This window comes from Hibiscus syriacus, unplaced genomic scaffold, assembly GCF_006381635.1.
Source record: "Hibiscus syriacus cultivar Baekdansim isolate YM2019G1 unplaced genomic scaffold, ASM638163v2 tig00002841_pilon, whole genome shotgun sequence".
NCBI classification, from domain to species: domain Eukaryota; kingdom Viridiplantae; phylum Streptophyta; class Magnoliopsida; order Malvales; family Malvaceae; genus Hibiscus; species Hibiscus syriacus.
This window is the reverse complement of record NW_024061948.1, coordinates 279,387-292,038: the sequence shown is the minus strand read 5'-3', so window position 1 is coordinate 292,038 and position 12,652 is coordinate 279,387. Positions and strand designations below refer to the sequence as shown.

Below are 12,652 nucleotides of genomic sequence, written 5' to 3'. Positions count from 1 at the left end.
AGGGCTTCGGGTGGCTCTCCCGGTATTTAGGTTTGAAACTCTGTTTATTTAGTTTTTTTAATGCTGGTTGTATAAAAGGGTGGTAAAGTAAGTTTAGTTGCCAGCTTAGTGAAAATCAAATATTGATAAAAAGGAAACAGCATTTTCAGTAGTTAGGACAGAGATATTAGTTCCATTTTGTGCAACTAATTCTGTCAGAGGTCCCTGTACTTTATCCAATTAGTTAACAATTGAAGCACAAAAACTAAATTTTAAATTTAGGTAAAAGACAGGGACCTTTGATATTATTTGACAAATAATGACAGTTAATATTAGTTTGAAAGGTAAGTACCATATATAATTGATTTGTGACTCCCGCATATTTTGAATCAAAATGGTTAAAGTTTTAAAAATTTGCGATTCAGAAAAAATATTTTTAATATTTTAATCACATTTATAACATAATCGTTCTTTAAATTTATAATAGTCATTATATGTACACAGAGAAAAATAAATATCATCATCAATATGAAAATATATACAAATAATAATAATAACAATTAACGTATTTGATTTTTTTACCATCTATATCTATTTTAATTAGATTTTTCAACAATAAAACTTTGATTCCTATAAGAATGTTACATATTTAACTCAACCTGTTTGCCATAATATCAAGTTTGCAAAACAAAAGATTCTACTTATCCAAATTTCAATTTTGCCAGTAAAGATTTTGAATTGTTTAATATTAACATTTTTTATAAATTTAAATATATTTTATAATTAAGATAAAATAAATTGTATTTTATAAATCTTTAGAAAGCATCATTACTTTTACCTTAAATATACATTTATATACACTGTTAGCTATATTATTACTTTCGTGCATATTCTTATAAACTGAATCTCTTCGCTTATATTTGCAAACTTAATTAAAATTTTGAAGGTATTGGTAGAGTTTTCTAGAATGTAACAAAAAAATCTAGAATCTTATAGAAAGATCTAAATATTCTAAAACATTCTAGAACACTACGACACATTATAGAACATTGTAGAAGGTTATAGAACATCATAAAAGTTTCTAAAACTAGGAAGAAGGTTCTAGAATACTGGATAGGCTTGTGAAAAATTTAAAAGTTTATGAGAATTCTTTAGGCCTAAATTAATTCTAGATTTTTATAAGAAGTTCTAATACTTGTATGTTATTTTTAGGTTTCTTTTAGATGTAAAATGTAGATCCTAAGATTAAAATAGTGTCCACCTTCCATTGAGGAGGTGAAATACTATATAAAGAAGTCCTGACTATTTGCTAAAGTCATCCAATCCAATAATTAAAAAGTTTGAGTATACTTTGTAAAGCATCCTCCAAAGTCAATAAAATTTTCTTTTAAGTGATCAATACCAAAGTTCTCTTCTTTATTATTTAAAACATATTTACCTTATTTTTCTCATTCGTTTAGTGTGCGTCAAATATATCTTTAAAAGATTTAAGCTGATTTAGTCACTAAAAAATAGTGTTTAATTGTTGCACCAATCATGAACGAATAAGTCCGAGACACTATGCATAATGCATATTCATATATGTTTGTTAACATAAATTGCATTTTATGTAAACCTTCATGATCGATAAAGGATTTCATCGAAAAAATCACAATATTTTTAAATCAATGTTGTTGGTTACAATATGAAAATCGATGATTTGACTTTACACCTCGTGGGCATAATAACAACGTATAGCTTTGGGTTTTCTTCAAGTATGATACTGTTTACTGACCCTAAATGGGCCATTTTACATCTTCAATGGTCATATTAATGTCTTTGGGTAAACTTATTGCATGATGATGAATAAAAGGTTGTATACATGTGGAAATTTCCTATGTTCCATTGTAAAGTTTGATGTTTCACCTCTTGCATCTATTTATAAAACATATATATGTTTTCGTCGTATAATATCGATAAATGATAGTTGTTTTACTAGGATATAAGTGTTGGAAATAGTAATGTATCTGATATCATTCGTTTTTAAATTTGTGTCAAACAATGATTAAATACAAATATTGTTTTATATGCATGTAACATTAAAAGGAGTCTACTCAATCATGGCAAAGTATGACATGACTTATGTCGTTCAAGTATTAACGGGCGACGCCACACTGTTTAATGTTTTTCTTTTCCTAATGTCTTGATTTATGCATGAAAATCGAGTGGAACTTGCTCCTAAGTGAACATTTAAATGAACCTACAATGTTTGATATGCTATTTTAGATTATACTATGGACCTTAATTTAATTTATCTCATTTAAAAAATTCATAATAAAATAATATTTTATTTAAAAATTTAAAAGAATATATTTAAATTTAAAAAAATGTAATTTAAATTTAATTTGAAACCATAAATCTTTATCCAAGATATTGAATAATTCTAGAACTATCTATCTAACCTAATATTTGATTTGAATTAAGGTTTTAATTGAGTTATCCCTTCCTCCCAAAAAAAGAAGCAATAGTTTTAATTAATTATTTAAATTGATGATATTTAAATAACAAGCTTACTTAGCGTCGTTTCATTGAAAAATTATATTTATTCTAATAAATAAATAAAAATTCAAAATCCCAAAAACTCTCTAGGGTTTTTCTTCTTTCGATCCATTTCTATAATATCTCAATTTTCTTGGAGCATTGTCCTCTCCCTGGTTTTATTTTCTAAGAAAAACAGCCACCCAATATGTCGTTGAGACCGAGCACTAGAACTGACGTCCGTCGTAACCGCTACAAGGTAGCGGTTGACGCGGAGGAAGGCCGCCGTAGAAGGGAAGACAACATGGTGGAGATCCGAAAAAGCAAGCGCGAAGAGAGTTTACAGAAGAAGCGTCGTGAAGGCCTTCAAGCTCAACAATTGCCCGCTTCTCTTCAATCTTCAAACGTCGAGAAAAAAGTAAACCACAATCGCTTAAGCAAAATTTTCAATTTATCTTTTTCCTACTGAAATTTAATTGATTTAGGGTTTTTCTTGTTGCAGTTAGAGAGTCTTCCTTCGATGGTTGCCGGCGTTTGGTCCGATGACGGCGCGGCACAGCTAGAAGCAACAACTCAGTTCCGTAAATTGCTTTCAATTGGTAATTTTTCTTACATTTCTTTCTTTTTTTATTATCAGTCTTTAACTTAGTTTATGTAAATAAACTTGGCTTTTTAATTTAATAAACAGAGCGGAGTCCCCCAATTGAAGAAGTGATACAGTCTGGCGTCGTTCCTCGCTTTGTGGAGTTCCTTATGAGGGAAGATTTCCCACAGCTTCAGGTATTAAGTTATTGAATTCAAATAACGATTTTTTGGGTTTACTTCTTTGCTACTATTTGTAATACAATGGAAAAACTTGTATTTTATGGCTGCTTGAGCACTTACAAATGCGGCTTCTTTATTGCTCATGTCCATCTCTTGGGGGTTTAATTATATTATATTATTGGTTTATTTGGGAAAATTGTAGTTTGAGGCTGCTTGGGCGCTAACAAATATTGCTTCTGGAACATCTGAGAATACAAAGGTAGTCATTGATCATGGGGCTGTTCCTATATTTGTAAAGCTTCTTGGTTCCCCAAGTGATGATGTCCGAGAGCAGGTATAATCTTTAAAGTTTTATCATTTGAATTAAGTTTGAGACTTGCGATTCTGGTATTATTGTTGTTTTAAATAGCAATGATGATAATTGGTATGTTTGTAAATATCTAGGCTGTGTGGGCATTGGGGAATGTTTCTGGAGATTCCCCTAGATGTCGTGATCTTGTTCTCAGCCATGGGGCTTTGATGCCGCTATTAGCCCAGTTGAATGAACACTCAAAATTGTCAATGCTGAGAAATGCGACCTGGACATTATCGAATTTCTGCAGGGGCAAGCCGCAACCTCCATTTGATCAGGTTTTCATCTTGTTTTGTGCATTGCTATTTTGTACTCCTCTCCTTTATTTTGTGTCTTTAATCTAGCTTTTAAATGTTGGATATCTGTTGGCTAGGTGAGGCCCGCTCTTCCTGCGCTTGAACGTCTCATTCATTCAAACGATGAAGAAGTTCTCACTGATGCCTGTTGGGCTCTATCGTATTTGTCCGATGGCACAAATGACAAAATTCAAGCTGTGATTGAGGCAGGAGTTTGCCCACGACTTGTTGAGCTCCTACCGTGAGTATAACACCTAAAAAAACCTTTGGGCCGTCTTTTTGTGTGAGGACCATATGGTTTATACATGTATTTTTTGCAGTAATCCATCTCCTTCTGTTCTCATTCCTGCTCTCCGTACAGTTGGAAATATTGTGACGGGAGATGATTTACAGACTCAGGCACAGTTTAAGATTCTGTTTCATTCTTCATTCTTAATTTTTGATTTTCTGCTTCTGTTTTTCTTTACCTTATGTTGTTATGACTTTATGGCCTTCATTTTCAGTGTATGATTGATCATGGTGCATTAGCTTGTCTTGTGAGCCTTTTGACCCATAACCATAAAAAGAGCATAAAAAAAGAGGCTTGCTGGACTATCTCAAACATTACAGCAGGAAACAAGGAACAGATTCAGGTGAGTAATCATGACAATATGTACTTCAAGCGTGTTTCTAATTGTCTGAATTTACTGATTCACTGCTCCTTTTCACTATTGGAAGTTCTCCACTATGCTATGCTTATCATTATTAAAATTGTTCTAGGCTGTGATCAATGCTGGGTTAATTTTTCCCCTGGTTAGCCTACTTCAAAATGCTGAATTTGATATAAAGAAAGAAGCAGCATGGGCGATTTCAAATGCTACCTCTGGTGGTACTCATGATCAAATCAAGTCTGTTATTTGTTTATCTGTTTTCTGATGTTGATTCCTTTGTTTCATTCTTATTGAACTGAGTGCTAAATCGTTCTTGTTATGTGAATATGTAGGTACCTGGTCAGTCATGGATGCATAAGACCTTTGTGCGATCTCCTTGCATGCCCTGATCCAAGAATTATAACAGTCTGTCTGGAAGGGTTGGAGAACATTCTGAAGGTCGGTGAAGCTGAGAATGCTGCTAGTGGCGGAGAGGTTAATGATTGTGCCCAGTTGATAGAAGATGCTGAGGGGTTAGAAAAGATTGAAAACCTACAGAGTCACGACAATAACGAGATCTATGAGAAAGCAGTCAAGATTCTCGAGACTTATTGGCTGGAGGAGGATGAAGAGACACTGCCTCCTGGTGATGGTACTCAGCAGAAGTTCCAGTTTGGAGGGAATGAGGTTAAGGTTCCATCTGGTGGATTCAACTTCAGTTGAAGGTCTGTATTCTTTTCCTGGATTTAACCCCAAATTTGAAGGGTTATTTTTTTTCCTTGTGTGCTGGATCTAACGGTTAATTCTACTGCAGGTGTTCAGTAGCTGGATGAAGCGAGCAGTTGGTGATGGGCCGATGATTGATACTTGGGGGTCAAAAGTTTGGTGGGGACACCTTGATGTGTCCAGTTATGTAGTTGGTCCAATTTCACTGTGGTGAACCATGTGGCAGGGTAAGTCTGAAAATATGATTTCCGATTACGGAGGAGTGGTTACTGTTGTGAGACAAAAAAATTACAGGTGAAGTGGTACAACCTAATGCACGGGAGGTTCCTTCCACTCTAATGGAAGTTACCCCCCGTTGCGGTAGTTACGTAGTGTTTGAATTTGTTTCGGTTGTGAGACAAAAAAGTATTATTAATGTTTACTTATTATTATTTAAAATAAGTTATTTTATTGGTTTTTATGGTTGTAATTTGAACTTCTAAAATTTGGATTGAAATAATTAAAATTTTAATTATTACTATAATTAACGATGATATAATATTTTTGTATGTTATTTTTTTAATATATTATTAAGATGACATGCTTAGTCATTATAATGAAAAGTATCATTTTATTAAATAAAATTTCACGTTATCTGTCTTAATGATCGTTTACAAATTGATAACGTTCATTAACGTAATGTAGTTTTTTTTTAATTTCAATGGCGAAAAGAAAAGATTACGAATTTATTTACTGTTGATGTAATGTAACTTAAATAATTTGTAAATCGATCTTTCTCTGTATACTGAACAAAGCAATTGTCTTGTCGACTTAAATAATTTCAAAAACTCATGATTTCAAAATATATTCAGCTTTTACTAAGCTGTTCTGTTCGAACACCAATCCAACGCGGTTTTTTTTTTTCACTACAAAAATCACTTTCGATTACCTTTCGTTGTTTCGATAGTGTTTCCTTCAAAAACAATCTAAATTTTCATGGCTTCAAACAAGAGCTAAATTTTCATGCCCCATCACCCGCCGCAGATTCCTGCAATGGCATCTACTTGTCCTACGCTTACAGCTCCGGAACCAAGCTAAAACCCACGGATCCCAAGCACCCGTCCTACAGATTCGAGTCGGTTTTAATAGTGCTGAATAACGGCCACGAGAAGCTTAAATCGTGGAAGGTTTTCGTTGGATTTAAAAATGAAGAGTACTTGGTTTCAGCGTCGAATGCTGTTTTGGTTGATGGGACGAGTTTGCCTGCCAATGTTGGGAACGGTACCGTTTTCGCTGGGTATCCGATGAGTGATCTGAAAACGGCGATTGAGACTGCCGGTGACTTGAATCAGATTCAAGTTCAAGTCAAGCTCCTTGGGACTCAGTTTGGAGTGAAGCCTCCCAATGTGCCTTTTCCTGAAACTATTCTGCTTGTCAATGATGGGTTCATTTGTCCTAAGCCTTCTATGCAAGGTAAAAAATGGGTAAAATTTATCTTTACATATATGTATATGTATATGTTCGAATGAGATGTGATGTTTGAGTTGAATATTCCAAACGGGAATTAACAGTGGAATTGTTGAGTCTTGAGTGGATTTTGTGGATTTGGTCAAATTTCTATGTTGAGTCTTGTTTCAAGTTCTTATGGATCCTAATTAAATTGAGCATTAGTCTAGTTATTTGTTCATCTGTATGTCTCGGATCCGAATCGTAACAGGCCGACGATAAAAAACGAGATAATCATTTCTCTGACCGGAATTATAATCATAGTCTTGTCTTGAGGATTGCATTAGTTTTTATGAATTTTATTTTGATAAGCCGTTGGCGTATTGATACACATATATTTTGCTGTCGCTGGTTCTTCCAGGTAAAAGTGAGATGCAAGTTTGTTGCACCAAAGATCCGAAATTCAAAGCAAATGTTACGGTAGATGACGACGAGTTCCTACCTCGGCAAAGTGGGGATCTTACGATCATGTATGATGTGACGAGAACATATGATTCGAACTACTGGGCACAGGTTACTATCTCAAACCATAACCCCCTTGGGCGACTTGATAATTGGAAACTGATTTTTGATTGGATGAGGGATGAGGGATGAGGGATGAGGGATGAGGGATGAGGGATGAGTTTATATACAATGAAAGGGGCTTATCCATATGTTGTTGATTCAGCGGACTGCCTATTTGGTCTGCAAGGGCAACACTATAGGGGTCTAGACTTTGGCAATGATTTAAACTGTGAGAGGAGGCCGGTGATTGTTGACCTGCCTCCGACAAAGGCCAATGATACAACTCTTGGGCTGATCCCGAATTGCTGTCGGGACGGTACGATCTTGCCACCAACAATGGACCCTAGCAAGTCAAGTTCAGTATTCCAGATGCATGTCTTTAAAATGCCCCCAGATCTCAACCGGTTTGAGCTCTCTCCTCCTCAGAATTGGAAGATCAATGGCACATTGAACCCTGATTACAAATGTGATCCCCCGGTTCGCGTAAGCCCTAGCCAGTTCCCGGACCCTAGTGTTTTGCCGTCGAATACGACCGTAGTTGCTAGCTGGCAGGTGGTTTGCAATATTACACAGCCCAAGAATGCAAAGCCTAAGTGCTGCGTATCCTTTTCTGTATACTTCAATGAATCAGTCGTCCCATGCCCGACTTGTGCATGTGGGTGCCTCCGCAACACTGCCAACACCTGTAGAACAAATGCTCCGGCTGTTCCTGTTCAACCGGAGGCACTTCTTGTTCTATTTGAAAATCGAACTGCTATAACCAAAGCTTGGGCCGATATTAAACAGCTAACAGTCCGAATCCAATGCCTGTGGAGTGAGCATAAACTGGCATCTTTATTCGGACTTCTCTCGAGGATGGAGTGCTAGGATCACAATATTCAACTGGGATGAAATTGCCTTCCGGGATTGGTTTACCGCGGTACAATTGCATAAAGCAATCCCCGGCTTTCAAAAGATGTATTCCTTCAATGGAACTGCCTTGGAGTTGGATGGTGTTAACAATACTATATTCATGCAAGGACTTCCTGGATTAAACTATATCGTTGCAGAAACCGATGGAGCGAATCCCGAGAAAGATTCAAGGGTGCCCGGAAAGCAACAGACAGTTATCTCGTTCACCAAGAAAACTACCCCATCGATATTGCTGCAGGGGATGGATTTCCCTCGAAAGTGTTCTTCAACGGTGAGGAGTGTGCACTCCCTTCGACGTTGCCAACGAACAGCGGTCATCGAAAGGGCTCAGCGATGGTAATCTCGGTCTTCGTATCAGTTCTTGTGTTCATGTTTGTTCAAGAATAGTTAGAAACTAATGTGCCATTACTTTATTTTTAGTTGGCCTTTTTCTACTGTTTCTTCTCTTTTGTTCATGTTGTATGAATATCTTGGATGACATATGAATTTACAATATAGGGCAATGGGGAAATTTTAACCCCTGTGATTTTTTGGGGGTATTATGTAATTATTTATTTATTGATCCAAATTACTTTTTTAGTCCTTATGTCTAATTATTTATTTTTAATATATCTGTTTAAATCGTTAAATCTCTAAATATATTTTAGAATCAAATAATTTTTAAACTAAAAAATATATGACAAATTTAGCCTGTTTGTGTCTCTTCTCAAAATACATTTATAATGAAATATTTTGTTTTAGTTATGAAAATACATATTAAACAGATAAAAATAATATAAAAACGATTCTATATTCTCAATTAAATATAATGAAAATCTGAAAACTTAACAAATCAACCCTAAATTAAAATTACAAAACCATATTAATATATTAATAAACTCCTTTGGACAATTTTAAGAAGGTGGGGAGCGGCATTTCCACAATTTATGAAAACTTAAAGGGCGAGCCTGTAAAAACACAATGGTGACTCAACTATTTTTTTCCACGATTTATGAAAACTTAAAAGGGCGAGCTTATTAATATATATTTAGTCACTTACTTATTCCTATAATTTTATTTTGGTCACTCAACTATCTGTATTTCCCCCCTTTTTTTGTTTCTTCTTAGGGTTTATTTCTCATCAAATCATCAATTTATAGAGGTTTTAGGGACTTCATTTCAATAAATTTATCAAAAATTCTCAAACACTGATCGAAGCTCAAATGAGACTAAAAAGTAGTGTTCTTTTCTCAACAAAAAGGAAAAAATGGAGTCAAATTCATGGAGGTTCCGTTTTCCAATTCTTCTTCTTCGTCTCCCCCAAGGCGTCATCAACCTCGAACTGATTTGTATTTTTTCCCTCTCGGTTCGATTCTAGAGAAAATAAGGAATTCATTTATCTTTTTATTTTAATAAAAAATGTGACCAAATTTGCCATTTTTGTGTGATTTAGATCTCTTTCTAGGAGGAGGATATTGTTGAAAATCAATACATGGGCGACTGAAATCAGGTGGGGCGGCTAAACAATGCATGGGCGGTTAAATGGTCAAAATTAGCCAATTTTTTTATTAAAATAAAAATGGGGAAAATGCAATTTTAGTCATTGCACTTTAGGATATTTTCAAAGATTAGTCCCTAAGCTTCAACTATAAATACCCTAGCTCATTTAGCTTCAAAATCATCCCAAAATCTTCCAGTTCTCTCTCAAGTGTGTTTTGTAAACACCTGTAATTTTTTTTTCTCTTTAGTAAAAGATCTGCAGCAGTCCGGAGACGTAAGCACAATTGGCTGAACTCCGTTATCAATTTTTCGGGTATTATTTTTCCGCTTTTATTTCGTATTCTCACTAATCTGGCTATAGGGAAATTACTTGTTACTCGTTTATTTCCCAACAATTGGTAATCAGAGCTTTTGGTTGTAAGTTTTGTCAATTTTTTGTGAGGTTACTATTCATTACTATTCGCGTGAATAGTGAAATTTTGTCGGCAATACGAATTTGTCAATGGAGGTGTTCTAATACACGGTGGTTCGCAAGAATTGTCAGAAACGATCCAAACGAAACCAGATTCGAGTGGGAGCGATGGCTGCAGACGAAGGGAAGGTGAAAATTGAAAAGTTCGATGGTGCGAACTTTGGCTTTTGAAAGATGCAGATCGAAGATTTTTTGTACCAGAAAAATCTATATCAACCTCTCTCAGGAAAGCAACCAGAGGGCATGAAGAATGAAGACTGGGCTCTTCTCGACCGATAAGCCCTCGGAGTTATCCGACTGACGTTGTCCCGAAATGTTGCTTTCAACATAGCAAATGAAAAGACCACGACGGGTCTTATGGCGGCTCTCTCCAGTATGTATGAGAAGCCATCGGCCTCAAACAAAGTTTATTTGATGAGGCGATTATTCAATTTGCGGATGACAGAAGGGGCATCAGTGGCTCAACACCTGAATGAACTCAACACAATCACAACCCAGTTGAGTTCCGTGGAAATTGAATTCGATGATGAAGTTCGAGCTTTAATTCTCTTATTATCTCTACCAGACAGTTGGAATGCTACTGTTATAGCAGTTAACAGCTCGTCGGGAAATAGTAAATTGAAATTCGACGATGTTCGGGATCTAGTACTGAGCGAAGAAATTCGACGAAGAGAATCGGGTGAAGCATCAACCTCCTCAGCCTTGCACACGGAGTCTAGAGGGAGAACTCCAAAAAGAAATTCAAATCGTGGCAGATCGAAATCCAGACGAGGAAAATCAAGAACGGGAAAGAAAGATTTTACCTGTTATAATTGTGGCAAGAAGGGTCACTTTAAAAGGGATTGCCGAGCACTGAAGAAAGATACCGACGCACAGGAATCTGCAAATATGACAAAGGAGACAGGTGATGCCATGATTCTAAGCGTCAACAGTCCGATTGAATCCTGGATCTTGGATTTAGGGGCATCTTTCCACTCCACCCAATGCCGAGAAATCATGGAGAACTATGTCAGTGGTGATTTTGGGAATGTTCATCTAGCCGATGATGAAATCTTGAAGATCGTCGGAAAAGGAGACATCCGATTAAAGTTGCCAAACCAGATCACCTGAACGCTGAAAGGAGTGAGACATATTCCTGACCTCAAAAAAAATTTGATTTCTGTAGGACAACTTGATGGTGAATGATTTAACACAACCTTTTCAGGCTGTGAATGGAAGATTACTAAAGGAGCACTCGTCATTGCTCGTGGTAAGAAAACTGGTACTCTCTATATAACCTCAAATTTAGAGAATATCATTGCAGTAGCAGATGCTGATGAAAAATCAAACCTATGGCACCAAAGGCTTGATCATATGAGCGAGAAAGGGATGAAGACACTTTTGTCAAAAGGGAAGCTGCCGGATCTAAAGAATGTAGATTTCGGACTATGCGAGGATTGCATCTTTGACAAACAAAAGAAAGTCAGCTTTGCAAAGATTGGTAAGACACCCAAGGCTGAAAAATTAGAGTTGGTTCATACTGATATATGGGGACCATCTCCAGTTCCATCTCTTGCAGGCTCATTATATTATGTCACCTTCATCGATGATTCTACAAGGAAGGTGTGAGTTTATTTTCTAAAGAAGAAATCAGAAGTCTTTGATACCTTCAGAAAATGGAAGACCATGGTGGAAAATGAGATTGGTCTGAAAGTCAAGCGGTTGAGGTCTGACAATGGAGGAGAGTACAAAAATAGGAGATTCATAGATTTCTGCACAAACAATAGGATCAAGATGGAGACAACAGTTCCCATGACACCGCAGCAGAATGGCGTAGCAGAGCGCATGAACAAAACTCTGAATGAACGTGCCAGAAGCATAAGGATACATGCCGGACTACCCAAATTTCTATGGGCTGAAGCTATCAACACTGCAGCTTACCTGATCAACTGTGGGCCCTCAGTTCCTTTGGATGGCAGAATAGCAGAGGAAGTTTGGAGCAAGAAAAAAAAATAAACCTTTCACACTTAAGAGTGTTTGGTTGTATTTCTTATGTACACATAGACTCTGCTGAAAGAAGTAAACTTGATGCTAAGTACAACAAATGTGCCTTTGTTGGTTATGGCGGTGATGAGTTAGGTTACCGGTTTTGGGACTATGAAAATCGAAAGATCATCAGAAGAAGAGATGTCATTTTCAATGAGAATGTGATGTACAAAGACAAGTCAACTGTAGAATCAAGTAGCTCAAATACCAAAGCTGAAACAAATGAATTTGCTGAGTTCGAGGAGATTTCTAGAAATGATGTTCAGATCAATCCTGAAACAGTTCAAGAAGAACCAGGCACACCAGAATTAAGACGCTCCTCCAGAATTCCTAAACCAACCCAACGATATTCACCTTCTTTGCACTACTTGTTGCCGACTGACAATGGTGAACCAGAGTGCTATGATGAAGCAATGCAAGTGGAGGATTCAGTCAAGTGGGAGTCTTACATGAAAGATGAGATGGACTCGCTTATGTCAAATCAGACGTGGGAATTAGCTGAATTACCACC

General features: G+C 36.3%; 1 protein-coding gene and 1 pseudogene across 1 annotated transcript; both read left to right on the top strand.

Moving 5' to 3' along the window:
• The first annotated feature begins 2,571 nt into the window (after positions 1-2,571).
• LOC120158431 (importin subunit alpha-2-like) lies at positions 2,572-5,594 on the top strand. The gene is made up of 11 exons (XM_039169272.1): positions 2,572-2,914; positions 2,999-3,095; positions 3,185-3,276; positions 3,464-3,595; positions 3,706-3,891; positions 3,987-4,150; positions 4,230-4,308; positions 4,413-4,541; positions 4,669-4,796; positions 4,892-5,263; positions 5,353-5,594. The coding sequence occupies exons 1-10, from the start codon at positions 2,705-2,707 to the stop codon at positions 5,259-5,261; spliced, it is 1,587 nt and encodes a 528-aa protein (XP_039025203.1). The 5' UTR covers positions 2,572-2,704; the 3' UTR covers positions 5,262-5,263; positions 5,353-5,594.
• LOC120159397 lies at positions 5,368-8,552 on the top strand (annotated as a pseudogene).
• Positions 8,553-12,652: the final 4,100 nt, after the last annotated feature.